General features: G+C 59.6%; 1 protein-coding gene across 2 annotated transcripts in view; it reads left to right on the top strand.

Annotated features, from left to right (window-relative positions):
• Window positions 1–4,530: 4,530 nt before the first annotated feature.
• The window catches only part of LOC142067096 (receptor-type tyrosine-protein phosphatase V-like), a 41,422-nt gene continuing 26,414 nt past the window's right edge, over window positions 4,531–19,538 (top strand). Inside the window, exons 1-8 of one of the 2 annotated variants that reach the window (XM_075115381.1) lie at window positions 4,531–4,606; window positions 11,015–11,094; window positions 12,206–12,269; window positions 14,493–14,759; window positions 15,773–16,042; window positions 16,599–16,865; window positions 18,315–18,587; window positions 19,241–19,501. In XM_075115381.1, coding sequence (XP_074971482.1) covers window positions 4,591–4,606; window positions 11,015–11,094; window positions 12,206–12,269; window positions 14,493–14,759; window positions 15,773–16,042; window positions 16,599–16,865; window positions 18,315–18,587; window positions 19,241–19,501 — 1,498 coding nt within the window. In that variant the 5' untranslated portion in view covers window positions 4,531–4,590. Of the gene's footprint in view, window positions 4,607–11,014; window positions 11,095–12,205; window positions 12,270–14,492; window positions 14,760–15,772; window positions 16,043–16,598; window positions 16,866–18,314; window positions 18,588–19,240; window positions 19,502–19,538 lie in introns of those variants that run through there. The other variant, XM_075115382.1, reaches the window with a different exon arrangement.

Here is a 19,538-nt window from a genome sequence, read left to right on the forward strand (position 1 = left end):
ACGGTCGGGGATGGCTGAGCGTGTAAGGATCAAGAACGGACCCTGAAGAGGTCCAGATGGATCCTGTTTTCCATGAGGAGCCAGGATGGATTCAAGCAGTGACAGCCTGTGTGTCAGCATCCTCTGCCTGCCTCTTCTCCACAGATCAGACAGTCCGCAGGAGCTGGCACAGGCTGGCTTTCAGGGTGGACCCTCTGCCAACAGCCTTGTCCTGGTTTCAGTTGGGATAGAGTTAATTTTCTTCATAGCAGCTGGTGCAGTGCTGTGGTTTGGATATAGTATGAGAATAATGTTGATAACACACTGAATGTTTCAGTTGTTGCTAAGTTGTGCTTACGCTAGTCGAGGACTTTTTCAGCTCCCCTTGCTCTGCCAGGGGCACACGGAGCTGCGAGAGCTGACCCCAGCTGGCCAAATTATATCCCACACCATATCACATCATGCTCAGGATATAAAGCTGGGGAAGAAGGAAGAAGGGGGGGGACATTTGGAGTGATGACGTTTGTCTTCCCAAGTCACCGTCACACGTGATGGAGCCCTGCTTCCCTGGGGATGGCTGAGCACCTGCCTGCCCGTGGGAAGGAGTGAATGAATTCCTTGGTTTGCTTTGCTTGTGCGCAGCTTTTGCTTTTACTATTAAACTGTCTTTATCTCAAACCATGAGTTTTCTTGCTTCTACCCTTCTGATTCTCTCCCCCATCCTGCCGGGGGGAGTGAGCGAGCAGCTGCGTGGGGCTGAGCTCCTGGCTGGGGTTAAACCACGACAAGATTCTTTTTAATAACGCTCAGCAAAGGAGGGAAAAATGATGTTTGTCAACTGCTAAAATATCTGTGTGTTTCCCTGGAGACCTGGTGGGATGGTCCCACTGCTCCTGCTCCTGGTACTGTCCTGGACAGAGGGGAGGTCAGTGATGGGCAGGGGAAGAAGCGGGAGGAGCTGGGCAGGGGGCTCTGGGCTGGGGCAGAGGAGAGGGAATGGGTGCTGGGTGGGCAGCACCACCAGGCAGGGTGACCTTACCCACATGCACAGCTGCAGACAGGCTCTGGGGGAGAAAGGATGGACCCAAGGATGGAACAACACTGTAATTGTACAGGGCTCTGCTCAGGACCCCAACACACATTTGGGGTGCAGGGCTGGCCTGGGAGGAACAGGGGTGATGGAGATGGAGACACTCACTCCACACTCCTGGGAAATACAGCAGTGGTGTGCCACGGGGCATCCTGCCCTTGACCCCTGCCTTCAGCAGCATCCCACATGAACCACAGCACCGAGCCATTCCTGCCCATAGCTGAGCCCAGGGGCTCCGGTGCTCCCTGTGTGTTGAGCAGGTGGCCATGCATGTGACAAGTTTGTCAGGCCACGGAAAGCTGTCCATAAGAAAAACCAGCAAGGCTGTGTAAACAAGTGGTGTCCAGCCTGTTTTAACCTAGGTAAGACCACACATTCATGGATGCTTCCAGCCCAGAAGGAAAGCGAATAATGCTGTCTCCTGCTGCAGGTCTCCTGTAAAGGCTGCAGCTGATCCTAGAGCCAATTTGCTGTGACCTCTTTCTCTGCAGATGTCAAGCAGCAGGAACTTGCCTCTCCAGTGAGGGTCTGCTCTGGGAGCAGGCACTGCGCAGACAAGTCCTCTGCCCCAGTGGTGATGGAAGAGCTGCTTAGAAAACAGGAAACCACTTGACCAGGAAAAAGCAGTGAAATGTTCCCTTATTCCACAATGTTTGTTGTTTTAGGCTCTCCCAGCCAAGTGGCTCAAGCCGAATGGCAGCCCTGCTGATGCCCCCAGCCCTGGGACAGTCCCTCCCGGACCCCGCAGCCAGCCCAGCCCAGCCACACCAGCCACAGGAGAAGCAGGACAGCGTGGCTTCACCGCCCAGCTGCCAAACACACTGCTAATGACAGACCAGGGAGGGACAAAGAGGCACAGAAAAGCTGGATGCGTCCCTGTTACCAGCCTGATGCCTGCTTTCCCTCCCTCCCCTCCAGCAGCAGAGCTGTGGGTACACCTTCCTGGTGTATGGATGGTGAACTGAGGCAGGGTGGGTGCTGCTCAGAGGTGGAAAGAGGTTCTGCCAGTGCTTTGGGTAGGGACCAGCTCTCCAAGTCTGGCATCTGGGAAGGTCTCCAAGCCCCACAGACCCTCCCTGCCCCCGAACATTCAAGCCAGGATGTTCAACTCCGTGGACACATCATCAGGGACCCCTGGACAGGCAGGGCTGAGCTCCAGGTCACTCTGCAAGACACAACAAATGGTGCCACCATCCCAAGTCAAGCAGCAGAGGCTGCAGCTGAAAGGATGGACACTTCACAGGGATCTGGAGGAAAACTCTCAGTAGGCAATGGTGGTGGGGGCTGATCCTGCACCCCTCTGCGACTGCCTCAGCCCTGCTCCAGAATTGCAGCACCCACCTGGTGAGATCAAGCTTGTGCCAGCAAAGCCTTTAGCAATCACCAGCCATGAGACCCACACCCGTGGCCAAGGCACATCCCAAGTAGCAGCTTCAGCTGTGATGGGTGAAGGCCACGGCAGCACCCCAGGGAGCAGCCAGGCTGCAGCTGTGCCAGCCCCAAATGTGTATCAGTCTGGGAAGGGTGGTCTCAGCTGAGCTGGAGGGAGTAGAGCCCAGGTGGGGGTCCCCCAGCTGCTCCTGTGAAGAAGCAGAACTGCCTTCCTTTGGGAGCTGGATGCACAAAGCATCAGGCGCCACAAGAGACAGGCTAGTGTTGTGTTTGGCTCCGGGTGCTGTGGGAGATGCCATGGAGAAGTCAAGGAGAGGCAGAAGCGGGCGCTGCCAAGGCTGCAGCCGTGCTGCAGGGAGGGGAGCACCCCCGGGTGCCATGCCGCAGTGCCCCGGGACTGCCACGGTGCTAGGAGAGCCACAGGCAGACCGTGATCCCTCTGCTGAAGGGCCAGCTCTGCCCTGGCACACACCCATCCTGCACGCGTCCCCGTGCCCTGGGACCCTCCGAGGCATCACGGCTAGGCAGACGCAGGCAAGATGCCTCTGCCGGCGCAGCCTGCCAGGGTCCAGTGCCTGCAGGGCAAGGCAGGCAGCAGCGCGGTACGGCGGCAGTGCTGCTGCAGGCAGCGCTCTGCTTGCAGCGGACGTGGGAGAGGGAAAGCAGCCAGGCAGCAAGACGGGACAATGCCCTGCCTTCGTCCTGAGCTGCCAGGCAGGCCTCCCACCCGGGGGCATGGAGGATGGGCAGGCCTTCTGTTTACTCCTCCAAAAAAAGAGACCTTCCTCCTGAAAACAAAACCTTTTGTGTGCAAATGCAGCCGTCTGGCAGGTTTGTTTTTATACAGGAAACTTTGAACCAGAAGGCTGAGGCTGGTTTCATTTTGAGGTGAGTTTTTCAGTTCATGGTGGTATTTGGAAACTGAGACACTTTCCAGATTTGGACGCTGTGTTTTCATGTAGTTGCTGAGCATGGCAGCAGTGTCCAGGGCTGCCTCCCCTCCCTGCCGTGCAGGCAGGCTGGTTTGGACGCAGCCAGCATAGCCCTCCCTCTCCCTGTTCTCTGCAGAGAGCTTTGCCCAGCTGGGGCGGGTGGGTGATGGGGACCTGCCGGCAGGGACAGGTGCCTGTGGTGGGACGGCTGAGCCCCCCGAGCAGCAGCTGAAATGCGTGGGACCCTTGTGGGACTGGAAAGGGTCAGATGCAGAGACGCTCCTCCATGCACTGCACAGCGGATGCGGGAACTCGCTGCTCCCATGTGGGGCTAAGCCAGGCTAATCCTGCCAGCTGCTTGCGAGGACACCAGAAACATGAGCTCCAGGCCTTGTTTTCAGCTGGGACTGCAGGATACTGGAGTCATCATGCTCACTGCCATGGCTATTGCACCTCCTCCTCCTGCATCCATCAATTTGGGAGAGGGGGTGCCGTGAGACCTGCTTCCATGGTCCTGGCTTTCCTCCGAACCCACTGGACAAGGTCCACCCATTCACCAGGGTGAGGATAAGTGCCACCTGGGACAAGCTCTCAGGATGCTCTGTGCCTACTGAGCCAACTCATCAGCTCCTCGTCACCTCCCCTGTGATGTGGGGCTGAGGGGGACTGGGATGCTCTCGCTCCAGGATGGTGGCTGGTCTGATGGGGCTTAGGACAGCAAAGGCTTTAGCAATCACAACCCACAGACACCTTCAGGGCTGGAGCGTGGGTCTGAGCATCTGCGCTGGCTCCATCATGGCCTCAGGGCCCTCCCTGCCTCCCTTTGCAATTTGCCATCTCCAAGGGTCCCATCACAGGGTGTCCCCAGCACCCAGAGCGCGTGGTGCAAACTCAGGCAAGGTGCAGGGAGACGTGAGCCATGCCCAGCCCATGGCATGGCACGTGTCTCCTGCCCTCCCTGGGGCGCAGACCCCTGCCATCGCAGGGCCACAGGAGGCATCTCCATCCAGCTGGTCCCTCCTCCCTGGCATCCTGCAGCCGAGACGCCAGGCGAGCCCAGGCGGGCCTTCCCCTAGGACCAGCCCAGACTTGAGCGTCAGGGCCGTGCACAAGCTGGAGTAAACGGCAAGTGTGAGCTCGCCAAGCCAACGCTGCGCACGCACGGCTTGCAGGGACTGGCTGTGGACCACGCCAGGGATGCCCACCAGGAGAGGTACTGCTCCCACTCCTTGCCCCCCTCTCTCTTTTCCCAGCTGCGCGGTTGAAGCCTGGATGCGTGCAGTGGGGAAAGAAGTGCAGACCCTCCTGTGCTCTGGCACTGCGGGAGCAAACACCATCCCACGGCCCTGGGGCGGGCGGCTGGGGATGGGCAGCCTCTGTGCATGGCTGTGCCAGAAGCAGGGCTTGGCATTACACCGCTGTGTCTGCGCAGGGGGGATCTCGTGCCCACGCTCCCCAGCATAGCGAGGTGCGGGTGGGCACCAGGAGCTGCTTCATGGCAACTTCTTGGCTCCGTGAGTGTGGTGTCCTGGCAGCAACAGGCAGCTTTACTGTCAGCCTGTGCTGGCACTGCATCCCAGGGTGGGAGCAGAGCCCTGTTGAGTTTTGCAGGTTGTTGGCAGTGGAGTGGGGGGTTTGGGGGGCCATCCAGGGGCTGCCCTATCACTGCTTGCAGTAGGCGTGGGGCAGGCACTCTCCAGGCTGCTATCAGCCCTCCCCACCTGGTGCCTGTTGCCCTGGCCAGGGGAAGGGGACGCCTAAGCCTGCTCAGCCCCAGGGGCGGCACCCACACCCTGGGGGGGCAGAGCAGGTCTGCCCTGCTCTGCCGGCTTTGGGCGTGCTCTGAGTCACCCACAGCCCTGCTCTTCCCAGGTCTGCAGGCGTCTGGTTCCGCACCCGCAGGCATCCTGGGCTCTGCTGCCAGGTCTCATCCATCACTGGCAGTGAGCTGGGGAGCACAGAGCATCGCCCAAGCGCGGGAGTCACTCCTGTGCCTCCTGGCTGTCCAGTAGCCTGGCCAGCGTGGCTGTGCCTGCCCCAGGCACAGCTATGCTGTGCAGAAGGGGTGCTCTCCCCCACTATGTGCCTGCCCTCTCCTCTCTGCAAAATGGGAAGAGCTCCAAGGTTTGAAGGCACCGGGCAGGAGGCAGGCAGCGGTGCTGGCGGGAGTCCACATGGAAATGATTAAACACTTCCAAGGTGTTGAAGTAAGAGCATCCCAGTGCTCTGGGGTTTAGGGTTGGAGAACGGTGGCGTGTGAATGTTGCGAAGAGAGAGGTCCCAGCAGCACCTGCATATTCTGCAGGCTCTGCCCTGGGAACAGCCTGTTCCCCTTGTTCCTCCCTCGCAGCCCCAGGCAGCACTCGACACCTCAGAGGTGGCAGAGGGGAGAAACCGTGGCCTGGGGCGGTTCACAGTGCTGGTGGGCACAAGCAGAGACAGGCTCTGGAGGGACAGGGACCAGAGGGACGTTGCTGCTGGGCCAAGGGATGACAGGAGCCCCAGAGCTGCTCCCAGCCCAACCCCAGTAGCACTGGTGCCCCATATCACGGGCTGCCTTGGAGGACAAAGGTTGGGACGCTTGCTACATGATAATCGTAGCTTTTAATGTTGCACCTCTGTGAGCTCAAGGAATTCAAGCAATTGGGTTATGTTTGTTCGACAGTTTGGGGAGTAGTCTGCAGAAACAAGCTGTGCTTGCACGGACTCGATCGTTCCAAGAAACAAAACCTGAAGACCAGTTTGACTGACAGAACCATGTCGCAGGGTGCCAGTTTGGATGGAAGGGGTCCTGCCCAGGGAGGGTTGGCAGAGCTCCCACGGGGGCAGCAGGGCTGCCCATCCAGACATGGGTGCAGGTTCCTCCATGCAGTAACAGCATCGCTCATGGCACAGTGCCAGGCCACGGCTCTGCCCTTTCTCGGTGCAGGCTGGGTCCCTCCGGAGTGGCAGCGTCCTTGCCTGCGTGCTGTCCCCTGGCCGTGGTGTGCACAGACCCTCCTGGGCTCTGCCTGTGCCCAGCCTCGGGAGCACTGCCGGCTGGCTGTCACCACACACAGACCCTGGGACACCGGGGATGCTTGGGTGCCACAGGCATGCACTCTGCTGCCCACCCTGCTCACCCTCGCCCCAGCTGGTGCTTCCCAGGGAGGTCCCCTTCTTCCCCCAAGTGTGGAGGGCCATGCTCGTGTCTGGGAGATGCCTCAGCGGGGACGAGCCCTGTACCACCAGCTCTGTGCCCAGGGCACCCAGGGAAAAAGTCAGTGCGTGGAGTACAAAGGCAAACTGTGGGTGGACTCTGCTCTGGCCTGAGGTTGGCACTGCCCAGGGGGACTGCCTGGAGCCTTTGCCAGACAGGGGCTTTGCCACTGCACTGTGGCTGCTGTCCCTCAGCATAAGCAAGGCCTGACACCACATTGATGGGCATGCTGTCAGAGATCCCCTTTCCCATCTCTGCTCCAGACTGAATGATCCTGCTGGGGCTCAGGGAGATGACAATGTCCCAGCCTGAGGCTCTCCCCCTTGCAGGAGGCGCTGGTGTGGCCGCTCTCACCCTGTGGTGCCACCCCAGCTCTGGCCGACACAGCGTTTGAGTGCTCATAGTTGGTGGGGCCTCCCCCACTCCCTACTCCTTGCGGTAGCCTTTGCTGCTACACGGAAAATGTGATGACTCGGCAGCCCCTGAGTTTCCAGGCTGGGTTCCAGCTGCTGGGTGGAGAAACCTTCTGCAGTTGTTTTTGGGTCTGGCACAGATGAAATCTGCACTGTCGGGGGGACCAGAGGGGAGATCTGGCACCCTCAACTGAAGGCAGGCTCTCTCTGTCCCTGCCTGTGGTGGCACGGTATCACCATCACCAGGGTGGCCACAGGGAGGGTAGCTCTGGCACATAATGAACAGCTTCTTCTGTCCAGTATGGGAAGCTGCTGAGCCCTGCGGCGCCAGCGGCAGCTCCTGGGTTTGGCTCCCACCAGTGCTCTGGGCTGTTTCCACTGCAGGCACAGCCCAAAGTCCCTGAGCTCAGGGAACACAACAGCTGGGTCCCCAGGTTTAAAATCAGTGGGGCTGGTATGGACGTGTCCCCACGGCCAGCGGGATCCCTGACCTGTATGCCCTGTGGTGGGCCACCAGCAGCATTGCAGAGGCTGGGAAAGACCTGGGGACACCTCCGGGACCATGCGCAGAGGTCAGTCCCAGCCCAGCAGGCAGCAAGGCATGGTGCCAAGGCATTCCCAGAGTGTAGGACACACATGCCAGGTGGGAGGTCACCTCTCCTCCTGGACAGGGAGGTGCGGAGCAGTGGCAGAGCATGGCAGCGGGCTCCATGGGGATAGAGACACCATGCTCCAGAAGTCCCTGCTCTGCTCCCCAGCCCAGAGACCAGGGACAGCAGGACAGACTCTTTGGTCCTTGGGCAAGCCAATGCCTGGAGAAATAACTTGGTGGTGGAGTTGTACCCCCATGCAGGGCCATGGCAGCAGAAGTTGATTTCCAACAAGCTCCTGAGATGCCACATCCCACCCACCTCCCTTGTAACTCCCTCCCGCTGAGCCAGGGTGGCTGGAGATGGAGATGACCAGCTCTGCAGGGAAGCTGGTGACAGGAGCGCTGGGTCTGCAGGCAGGCAGGTGTAGCAAGCGTGTGAGGGCTCAGCTTGCTCCCCAGATGGGCAGGGCACACTCAGCCCAGCTGGAGTTTCCCAGGACTCCAGAGAGTGGGTTTGTCCTCTTGCTGGCCTGGAGCTGCTCTTTGGTGTGCTTTGAAGCTAGACAAGCCCCACCTTGACTCTGTAGCCTGGGAAAATCTCCTGTCTGTGCCACTGCAGGGGACACCGCCTCCTGCCACCTGCCTTAGACACTGGGGGATTCAAAATCTCTTCCCAGGGTTTTTCTTGATAATCAAGGGTCCCTCCTGCCCCATCCCCCTGGATCACAGTTCCCAGCCCACCAAGGCCCTCCATTCTAACCTCCAACCCCTCCTTCCTCAGCCAGTGGCTCCTCCAATTTGGCTCTGCCATCACCTGCCACCCTCTGGGGACACCACACAGCCCCGTCTGCCCCCAGCTTCCCCTGCCTGCTCTACCTCTGCCCCAGCCATCCTGACCCTCCGTGCTACTCATGACAGCACAGCCCCACGCTCCTCATCCAACACGGGGTCACCTCTTCTTGCACCGCGGTGGCAGGGCACCACAGCCTGCACCGCACCACGGACCTGCACAGCGGCATCCACCAAAAGCCTCTCTGCAAACATGATTTGGGGACCAGCTGGTTGTAGCTTCCCAATTCCCACCTCCGGTCCCCGGGTAAACCTGGCACGCCCTTGCTGCAGCGGGGAGCTCCAGCCTCCTTCCAGCTGGCTGCAGCCACCCAGCTCTGGAAAGGGGCCTTTTAAAACAGTCCCCAGCCCACTGGAGACGGCAGCAGCCAGCCCCAGCAGCTCCCTCTCTCTCAGCCTGTGGAGGGGGACTCCGTCCCCATCCATCTAAGTGGCTGGAGGACATCACCTCTGCTATCCATGAACCCTGTGCTCAGTCCCTGGTCACGCTGTTGTCTGGCAGCAGGGATGGGTGTCCCCAGCTGCCTGCAGTGCTGGGTGATGGGTCATCCCCATCACCGCAGGTGCTGTTGCACCTCAATCCCAAATGCTTATCAGGGGATCCCTAAGAGCCAGAGATTTTATGCTGGGTCTCCATCACTTGAGAAGATGCCCTGCTTGCATTTTTGACATTCAGCCCTCCCCAGAGCTGCCCATATTAAGGATTAGAATGCTTGCCTGCACTGGAGCCAAGGCATTGCCTTCTGCTCCCACCCTGATCTTCCTGTCCAGGGTGCAGAGCGGAGCAGGTCCGGGGACAGAGTGACTCGAAGGGCCTCCAGTTGTTGAGCTCTGCCTCTCTGCTGGTGGGACAAAGGTGGCAAATAAGCCCTCACTGCTGGGCTGAGCAGCAGAGCCAGGGCTGCTTTACCCTCAGCCCGCTCCAGGCAGGGGACTGGACTTCTGCAGAGACGTGACTGTGACCATGGACCAGGGCTCCTGGCACCAGTCCCATTTGGCCAGGACCTGGGGAATTAACTGCCTCCATGCAAAGGCAAGGGCATTTGCATGCTCTTTCCCCTTTCCCAGCTGGCCCCATCAGCCTGGGGGCTGTCAGGAGGTTTAGGGGATGGCCCTGGGGTTGGAGATGGGTCCTAGACCCGGGGGTCCTTGTGTCCCCCTCTCTTCTCAGTTATGTGCAGGGGCTGGGGCTTTCCTATAGCTTTGTGCAGGCACTGGGGGGTTGTGTATGTGTGATCTGTCCCTCACAGGTCCCATCTGACAAACCTCTGAGCTTTTGGGGGAGGGATTTTGCTGTTCTGGGGCCAGCTAGGGGACGTGTCCCACCCTGACAGCTCAATGGCTCCCAGCAATAAGCAGAGCTTGAATAGCCCCTGTTGGTGGCCGAGCTGGCTACTGGGACAGACTCCCACGGCCACACGGGCTGTGCTGGCTTCCAGGACAGATGCATCACTGAACCTTTTCCAGCACTGTCCCAGATCTCCAGCACTGATGTGAAGCCTATGGCATCTCCGCTCTGAATCACAGCTGGCATCCTGCCACGCATTGCACAGAGTCAGCACAGCACCGCACAATGCACGGCCCTGCGCACAGCTTGGGGGGCACAGGGTGCTCCCCATGGCAGCACCATGCACAGCTCCTACAACCCACGAGCAGACAAGGGCACAGGACCCAGCCAACCCCTGAAATGGGCAAAGAGCGGTCCAGGTGTCTTTGCATCCCTGGGATGCAATATACAAGAACCTCTCACAATGTGTACGCACCCCCCCGCCTCCAGCTCCAGTCTACCTGGCCCTGTGCCATGAGCATCACATAGAGGCACACATCTCCCTCCGCACCCAGCATGGCCAAACCTCCCATTCCCCACCAGCAGCCTGTGCAGAAATTCATTCATACAGAGCTAAAGGGTGCACAGAGACAGCCGCAAGGTGCACAGCACCCACACAGGACCCACACTCCTGCCGATGCTCCCCGCAGCAACCGAGCCCAGCTGCCGGAGGCTGCCGTCCGCCTTCCCTCCCCTTGCTGGGGGCCGGTTTGGGCACTCCCTTCCAGCTCAGAGCCGCCATCTGTCCGGTGCTGTCTCCTCCCCTCTCCTCCCCTCCCAGCACCAGCTCCCACAACCCTGCAGAACTCCCTCTGATGGCCAGACCGGGCTCCAGCCGTGCGGAGCCCCCTCCGCAGCGAGAGCCTGCGCTCCGAGCGCCGCGGCGAGCAGCTCTCCGGCCGCAGCACGCCCCCGCTCACGCACGGACAGCTGCAGAGCCACCGCAGAGGGACACGGATCCGCGGGAACGATAGCAAATGCGCACAGCGGGAGGCACACACGCACACGCTGGACTTCTCCCAGCCCGGAGGCGCGCTCCGCTCCTGCCCGGGGGTCGCTGGCAGGGCTGATGGGCACCACGCTGGCACGCAGCGCCCGGCCCCGCTGATGTCACCCTGTCACCCGCGCTCGGAAAGCATGTGGGGACGCAGCCCCTCGCTGCCATGGGAGAAGGGGCTGGCTGGGGACAGCCACTGCTAAGAAGCTACCCCCCCCCAACTTGTCATCCCTCTGATCTGCAGCCACCCAGGTCCCAATGAGACCGCCGCTGCTGCCGCTGCTTGCCCTGTGGGTGCTGCACCTCCTGGGAACCCTGGCAGAGGTAAGCCCTTGTCTCTTCATCTCCCCGTTTGTCCATGCAGGCACTTGGCTCCAAGCTCTCTGGCGGCAAGGGGCTTTGCATAGTCCTACCCCACTGAGGAATGACGGCATATTTCTGGGCTGCCTCTCCAGCCATGCAGCTGCACCAAATTAGCGACGTTTGCAATTACGAGCTGGCTCTTTCCTCCGCTTCCCCCGCCACCTCGCCGTGCCCTCTTGTCCCAGCGGCTGGGATTGGAGCGTGTTACTGCTACCATGGCTGCATGGCTCCTCGCCCCAGGAATTGGCTGGCTGCTATTCCTGGGGTTCTGGAGCCCCTTCGGTCCCTCTGTGCACAGACTCCCAAAAGCACTGCAGTTGGTGGGGGAGCCAGAAATGAGTCAGCCAGCAGAGCCAAGGGGGAAATAACTAAAGAACGATGATTGCTCCTGTGTGGCTTGTTGCAGGACAGGGAGTGGGCAGAGACATTTCCTTTAATGTGGAGGGAACTAGCCTCAACCTAAGCAGGGCACACCCTGCTCGTGAGCAGACTGTGGGGAGATGGGTGTCCTGCAAACGTGCTCAGCACCCGCTGCAGTGTGGAGGATGCTGGATGCTCTGGAGCTCTCAGTCCAAGCCCTTGCTTTGCAGCCTGTGGGCGATGGCAGCGGGGCTGAGGTCTGAGGTCCCTCCATCCTCCCCTGACATGATCATGGGAAGGGGGTAGTGCCTGTAGAGGCAATGAGATTGCCTGGGCCTGTCCAGAGGTCCCTCCCTCCCCAAATCTTCCCCTTGTGCCCTGGCTGTTTTGGTGGGATGTCTTCCTCTGTGGGCACAACCCTGTGTTCATCTGCACTCCCAGGAGCCATGCAGAAGGCTGGGGCAGCCCCCAGGCTACATCTGCTGCATCTGCCTTCCTGCCTTGGAGGGTGATGTGAGCAGTGACCTGGGCTCTCCTGCATAAAGGGATCACAGTCCACAGAGGATCGCAGCCTGCAGAGGCCATGGCTGGGTGGGAGCTCTGCCCAGCCAGCCTGACCCCTGGCCTGGCACAGGGCGCCTCTCCCAGGCGTGGGTCTCAGCTCAGACCACCTCACCTTGCCCCTCTCTCACTTGACACCTGCAATCCCCAGGGTGACAGATCCAACTGGACAGCACAGGCAGGCTTGGAGGGACAGGATGCACCCAGTGACAGAGGTAAGCCAAAGCAAAGAGGTCCCCAGGTTGCAGAGGGTGGTCTTGGTGCCCGGGAGCTGTGAGATGAGCAGATATGCTGAACCAGGACTCCTGGAGTTAAGAGTAGCTTTGTAAATACTCTGCTTTTGACTTACTGCAGGCTGCAGATCATGGCCAGGGAAGGGGAGGGAGTCAGCCCCATCCTCTTCCAGCAAGCAGCCTTATGGGGGGGAAGCGTGAGCGATGGACAAGGCTCCAGCTCCCTCTTTCCCAGGAAGCAGCAAGTGGGCTCAGCAGCAGCACAGGCAGTGATGCCCTGCACGGAGCTCCTGCAGTTGGCCGGGCAGGATCACGCTCCTTGAGGCAGCCCCACGGGTGTGCCGAGGTGGCTGGGGAGCAGCACAGCCGTCCTGTGTTGTGATCGTGGGCCTCAGGGCTGGAGGATGCCTCTGGCCCGTTTTAGGTATCAGTACATTTGTACTGCAGATGTGAAGATGATTGCCAAGAGGCAGATGGAGGCAGGCAATGTAGTCTGTTGGATAACCAAGAGAAGCAGACAAACATGGGTGGAGAACTCGTACCTTCATGAGATAAGAAAGAGCCCACAGTGAAAAACCACCCCTGCTTGAACTTTGCACACAGAGCACAATCCTGCTGGCTGTCTTCAGGAGGAGATAAACCATGCCCCGTGCTCCTCAAGGGGTTGCGGCTGGGTCTCTGCTGACAGCAAGGGGAGCCCAGGGCAGCGGGTCCAGGTGTAGGCACCTGACCCATAGACACCCAGCTACATTCAGATAACCCTCCTGAGCAGTCTGTTCCTAATTCTGCGCCTAAGCTGCTCAGGAATGACACTGATAAGGGCTTTCCCAGGGGAGCTACGTGCTCCTCTTTTGTGTACCTCTAACTTCCCCAATTCCCTTTGCACCCACCTGCTGAGTGAAGCTCTCAGCACGGCAGCGGGCTCCAAACAACAGTATTGCATGAAAGAGAAGTTACATGTAGTTCTGAAACTGTTCAGCCTTAGGGAAAGGCCACAGACAACACCCGAGCCCCCCTGCCCCAGGGCTCACCCCACACTGCTCCTCTTTTGCTGTGTAAAGGCAGCCCTGGGGCAGATCTCTGGGGCAATGGCTGTGCTTGTTTAAAGCTTTCTTGCCATGCCCGATCACATGTAAACCTGTTACGACATGTTGCACATCGTAAATTTTAAGTGCTAATTATTACATGAATGTCTTATTAGCACTAGAGCTGTTCCGATGTTTCCTAAAGGCTGAAAGCAATCGAGAGCTCGTGGTTCACAGCAAGGCTGGGGATAGGGAGCGCACAACGATCTGCTGGTGGAAGCATGGGGAGGCAGAGATGGAGCCTGCAAGGGTCACGCTGCTGGCTTGGTCCCGACAGACAGGCTCTGTCTGGCTCCTGTTTGTGTAGGTGGTTCCTGAGCAATCTAATGGCAGGGATTCAATAGCAGTTTTGGCCACTGACCCACCAATTAGGCAAAGCCCCGTATGCCACTTCCTTGTCCCCAGACTCTCTCCATCTGGGTGCCACAGCACCAGCCCTGTGGCTGCGGAGGGCTGACCTTACTGCTGCAGCAAGGCCAAGGCAGGGACGCACCTCAGCAGGGGGTTGTGCCAATATAGCCCCACATTTCCTCCACGTACGCAGCATCCTACTCTTCCCGTGCCATCTCTGCACTGGGCAGGACAGTGGGGTGTGGACAGAGCCCACACAGAGGCAGAGACTATTGCAGGGAGCATCATGGCCCCACTGCCATATCCAACCTGCTCCCTCACTGGCCATTGTCTTGGAACTGCGAGGTGGACCCAGAGCCCTTCAACACCCCCCTTTGGGGGCTCAGACTAACCAAGGTGGTGAGCAATGGATTATACCCAGCCAAAGCAACTTTTCTGCCATAAACCAGGGCTGTCTGGACAAACCATGTGATGGCCTGAAGCCTTCTGGGCTTTCTCTAGTGGAAGAGATGCTCCATGTTTAGGAGCACGTCTTTCACATGGCGCCTTTGACCCCCATCCATGGGGGGTTCTGAACCTTCTGTGTTTTCCATAGGCTGTGCAGAGCCTTTGGGGTCAGGGGGCCTCATCACAGCGGGGCAGTGCCCAAGGTGATGGCCCGGGCCAAGGTGTGCAGTGAGGGTGGGTGGTCTGGGGAGCCTGGCTCTGCAGGCTGGCCACCCACCAGCACCACAGCTCCCTGCTGAGGGCTTTGGCTTTGCCTCTGCAGGGACCCTCCTGAACCTCAGCGTGAGTAACCATGGCCGGTCGGACTCCCTCCTTCTGTCCTGGGATGAGCCGGAGGGGGGTGCCAAGGGATATTCGCTCGCCCTCTCCTCCCTGGGGCCAGGCACGCTGCTGCAGAATGGATCCGCTGGACCCAACATCACCAGTTTCTGGTTCCACGGGCTGACCCCTGGCATGTGCTACGAGATTGAGGTGACAGCCACGCTTGCCAGCACGGAGACCACCAGCCAGACAGTGACAGCACAGACAAGTAAGGCGTTCCCCAGGGAGTGCAGGGTCAAAGGGTCTGAGGTCTCCTACCGATGATCGTCACACTGCTTTGGAGGGTGCGAAGCACAGGTCTGCGCAGAGTCCTGTGAGTCCATGGGGAGGTCAGGTCTTTCCTCACTTCCACAAGGTCCCCAGAGCCCCAGGGGTCATTCACTCATCCTTGCAGAAGGAGGGTCCTGCCCCCCACACTTTGCATGGGCAGGGTTCAGGCTATATCTTCTCCTGGAATAATATAGACCAGTCTATGGTGTGGACTGCAGAGAGCTGAGGGGTGGAAAAGTCATGCCCGAAGGCCTAGAAAGAACTACCAGGAAGTAGCATCTGCTGTGATTTTGGCACGTGTCTGTCAATCACTGGCTCACCCACCAAGCCTTGCTCTATGCCCTCCCTGGCCAATACCAAGGACTGAGGGAGGGGGCAGGGCTGGTGAGCCCACAGCTCAGGTGAGGATGGCAGCCCTTGCCTGCATCTCTCCAGAGGATCCTCGGGTAAATCAGTGCAGGTGAAGGTGGAAAACCTAGAGGAGGGGAGTAGAGCTGGAGGGACAGGGTTGACCAGCAGAAGAGATGGTGTCAGACGGCAGTGGTGGCTGCAGGGAGCAGGGGCTGGTGCTCACAGGAAGGCAGGTGGCAGGACCCACAGGGCCGGCAGGAACAGAGGACCTGGCAGCAAGTGAGCTCACAGGTAAGCACTGAGGGCTTCACCTTTATCAGTGCGCATCTGGTGTGTTGTCCCTGACCGAGCCTCCCTGCCCAGTTCAGAGTGGCTGTGCAGAGACTGGTCCAAAGGGGATGGTGCAGCCCACACAACCTGTGGGAGACTGGTGAGCTGGCACGGAGGTGGTGGGGCTGTGCTTGGGGGATTGGATCCCATGGAGCTGGCTGGCAGGACCTCAGCAGGTGAAAGCACTGTCCCACTGTCCCTCGAGCAACCTGGCAGGTCAGGCATCGCAAGGCAACCAGCCAACCGCCGTCCGTGCCATGTCTGATGCAGGTCCTTCGCCCGTCTGCAACCTGAGCCTGAGCAGCGGCGGGAGCTCTGCCGTGCTGCGTGCCTCCTGGGAGCACGCCCGTGGGCAGCGGGACGGCTACCACCTTGCCCTCTACCACAGCGACTCCCAGATGCTTGTGAGAAATGTGTCCGTCCTGCCAAACGCCTCCACATTCCTGTTTGACGGGTTGCTGGCTGGCAGCGAGTATGCCTTGAAGGTCAGCACGCTGGCTGGATCCAGCCAGGCAAGCACCAGTACCCACCAGTGGACAGGTAGGGAATGATGGGTGTGCCTGCCCAAGAGGGAAGGGGTGGGAGAAGGGGCTTGGCAGGAGCGGTGCAGCACACGTGCCAGCTGGGCTGGCGGAGAGTGGGAGGTTTCCAGGCTCGGGATGGGGATGTTGTGTGGGGTGGGAGTTTTTCACATCCCTGCTGAGCCCAGTGGGCTCGGCCAAGGGGACAACCTCGCACCTCAGTCCTGCCTTGCAGGACCTGCAGCTGGGGTTTGTGTGCTCCATGTCCCCATGGGGGAAGGGCAATCTGGGGATCCTGGCAAAAGGCCTTGGCTGGTGGGAGCTGCAGAAATGTTGCATTACCTGGGCTGCCACCTGCTCTGCCCTGCAGCCTGAAAGAGCATGACAGTATGGAGGGCCCTCAAGAGCCCCTCAGCTCGCGTGGGAGACATTCCTCAGCAGACCCCTGCCAGACCTTCAGCACTCGTGCCAGCATAGAAAGCAGCTGTGGGCATAGGAGACCCTGGGGCAGGAGGAGGGTCCAGGGACCCCCAGCCCCAGTGCTGAATCTTGCTGCCTCCTGCTCTTCCCCTCAGCTCCCTCCATCCCCAACCAGCTGCGGCTCAGCCCAGGCTCCAGTACCAGCCTCGTGGCCTCCTGGGTGGGTGCTGGGGGGGCCGCCTGGCTGCACCTCGCACTCCACAACCTCCTCACCCAGACCGTGACCACGACCTTGTCAGCCAGGAGGGGCCTCACCAACTACACCTTCCAGCATCTCCACCCCGGCACCCAGTACTGGCTGGGGCTGAGCGCCACGGCAGGGCCCTACACTGTGCGGGGACCCAATGCCACTGCTTGGACATGTGAGTATGATGGCCAGGGATGGGGGAGGACCTCAGTGGCTCTGGGTTTCTCCCTACTCTTGGTCCAGCCCCTGAATCCAAAGGTCTTCTGCCAGACCCCCATGTGCAGAGGGCAATTATTCTCCTTGGACCTGAGTGAAAGGTGCTCCAGGACATGTGTCTGGGCACTGCAATAGTGAGGCCAGTAAGTTGCCCCACAGTGAATTCCCAGTGCTGGCCTACTTCCTGCTGGGATGCACTGGGATCAGCCTATGGCCTCCCCCTGAGGAGGAGGATGGAAGGGCAGGAGATCCCACTGGTGTGCGGTGCAGCTGGGGCCGGAGTGTCCTGTGCCTCAGGGCAGTCCAAGGGCAGCAGGGAAAACATTGGGCAAGAGGATAGCAGTTTGAACTGGAGGTTCCTGGAGGGAAGTGGGTCTTTGGTCCTCTTTGATTGCTGTCAAGGGTATATTTCAGTAGCACCAAACCTCATCCTGGTGGATGTCCCTAATGCGCTGGGTGCTGTGCAAACACAGCCACGGAGCCAGCCTCTGGCAGGTCAAGAAATTGAGGTTAGGCCTCCCAGACCCCAGCTAGTTACACCAGTCAGCCCAACTTCCTCCACCTTCTGGCCTCAGGCTGAGGGCCCTGAGAGCAGGTGACTTCTACCACTAGGGTCCTGGTTTGCTGCCAACACTGTGTCCATAGCCCTGTGAACAGTTCTGGCACTGGACTTGCTATCCCAGATATACCCAGGAAAAATGGGGAAAATGGGGAGGGCAAACCTAGCCTCCTGGACAGAGAAAGACTCATTCCAAACTCCAAGAAAGCATTGCCCCTCTCTAGTGAGGAGCAACAAATTATGGAGGTGCCAGCTGCAAACTCAGGGCTGTTGTGGCCAGTGACTCCTCCTGGCCCTGGGCAGAGATACTGGTCAGGCATATGCTGGAAGGTCCTGGTTGCCACCAGATGATCAGTGTCCAGCTCTTTCCTGCTCTGCCTGCCAGCCCAGGAAGCTGGATTCTGCTCACTGCTGACTCTGCAGCTGGGATTTTGGAAGACCTCCACATCCCCAGCTGGTTTGTTTCTGCTATGGAGTGAGTCTGACTTGATCCCTGCCGTTGCCAGTCTGCGGCTCTGACCTACACAACTGCCAGACACACAAGCCAGGGGCGTCTGGCCAGGAGTTCTGTCCGGGCCAGTTCCTGGGAATATCAGCAAGCTCATGACAGGACACGAATGGAGAGGAGGGGGACTTTCAGGAATTTCCCAGCAGTGCTGCCAGCTACATCTGGGCTCTGCTAGACCAGGAATGTTTGTGCTGGGAAACAGAGACGGCACGGTCCAAAAGGATGTCTAAGGCTGGATGTAATCCTGCAGATAAGGAAGCAGGGAATGAGGCTCAGGGCTTTATGGGGTCCAGAGCATCCCATAATCCTGATGCATTCAATCCCGTTCCCTTCCCTTCCAGACCCCCTGAGCCCTGGCAATGTGACCCTGAGCAGTGCAGAGGAGCAGAGCTCCTTGCAGGCTTGCTGGAGCACCCCAGCGGGAGAGAGGGACTTCTACCTGGTGACGCTGCAGGAAGGAGAGGATGGTGCTCCGACGAGGAACATCTCTGTCAGCGGAGACAATGATCATGTCACATTCCACGGGCTGAGCCCTGGGAAGCAATACTCTGTCCAGGTGACGGCAGTGGCTGGGCCTTACCGGGCATCAGCCCGCAGCACAGCAGCCTGGACACGTAAGCAGAAAGCCTGAGCGTGTCCTTTCAAGGCCATTTCTGCCACCTGATGGAAGGGCTGATGCCCAGAGGGAGGCTGGTGTGATGCTGGGGCGGGGATTGCGGCAGGGGCAGAGATGGGGCTGTGCAGTGCAGTGGCACCTGGTCTCAAGAGCAGGCTGTGGGTCAGAGTGACAAAATCTGCTGCCCCATGCTTCCTTGTGAAGGTGGACTCAGAGGCCCTTGGCAGACTTGTGCCAGGTAGTGTCAGGCATGAATCAAGACCAGATCCTACTCAATAACCTTTGGACTCAGTGTTCAGCAGGCTTCAAGACACATTCCCCTCCCTCTGCTCACAGCAGCTGGGTAGCGAGGCACCACCAATCCCCCCAGAGCAACATCCCCCTGTGCCCAGTCCCTCTAGGGCAACTCGTGGAGGCATGGTTGGTGCTGTCCCAGAGCTGCCACCCTGGGAAGGAAGAACAGGACCCTTAAAAGGTGTGGGGAGGCACTCACCCCGCCCCGGGCACTGAGAGAAGTAAAAGGCTCTCTGTGCAGCCCTGGATGCCCAAGCCTGGTGGGAGGACCGCTGCAGAGTGTCATGAGAGCAGCCTGGCTGCCTGATGCACGGCCCCGCACAGTGACGTGCATAATCCCATCCTTGTCCCTTGCAGAGCCACTAGCACCATCTGCTGTGAGTCTGTCCAGCCAGGGGAGCCCCTACAGCCTGCTAGCCAGCTGGGAGGAGGCAGTGGGAGAGGGCTACGTGCTGGCCTTGAGCCCCATGGAGCACCCAGTGAAGAATAGCTCGCTGCTCAGAGGTGTCACCAACTTCACCTACGAGGGCCTCCGCCCTGGGACACTCTACACCTTTGAGGTCAGCACCGTGGCTGGCCCCTACACATCCACACCCCGGCGCATCACCCACTGGACACGTGAGTGCCACAGTCCTCACCGCAGCCAGCCCCAGGG

Source organism: Phalacrocorax aristotelis, chromosome 21 (genome assembly GCF_949628215.1).
Source record: "Phalacrocorax aristotelis chromosome 21, bGulAri2.1, whole genome shotgun sequence".
Classification (NCBI taxonomy): domain Eukaryota; kingdom Metazoa; phylum Chordata; class Aves; order Suliformes; family Phalacrocoracidae; genus Phalacrocorax; species Phalacrocorax aristotelis.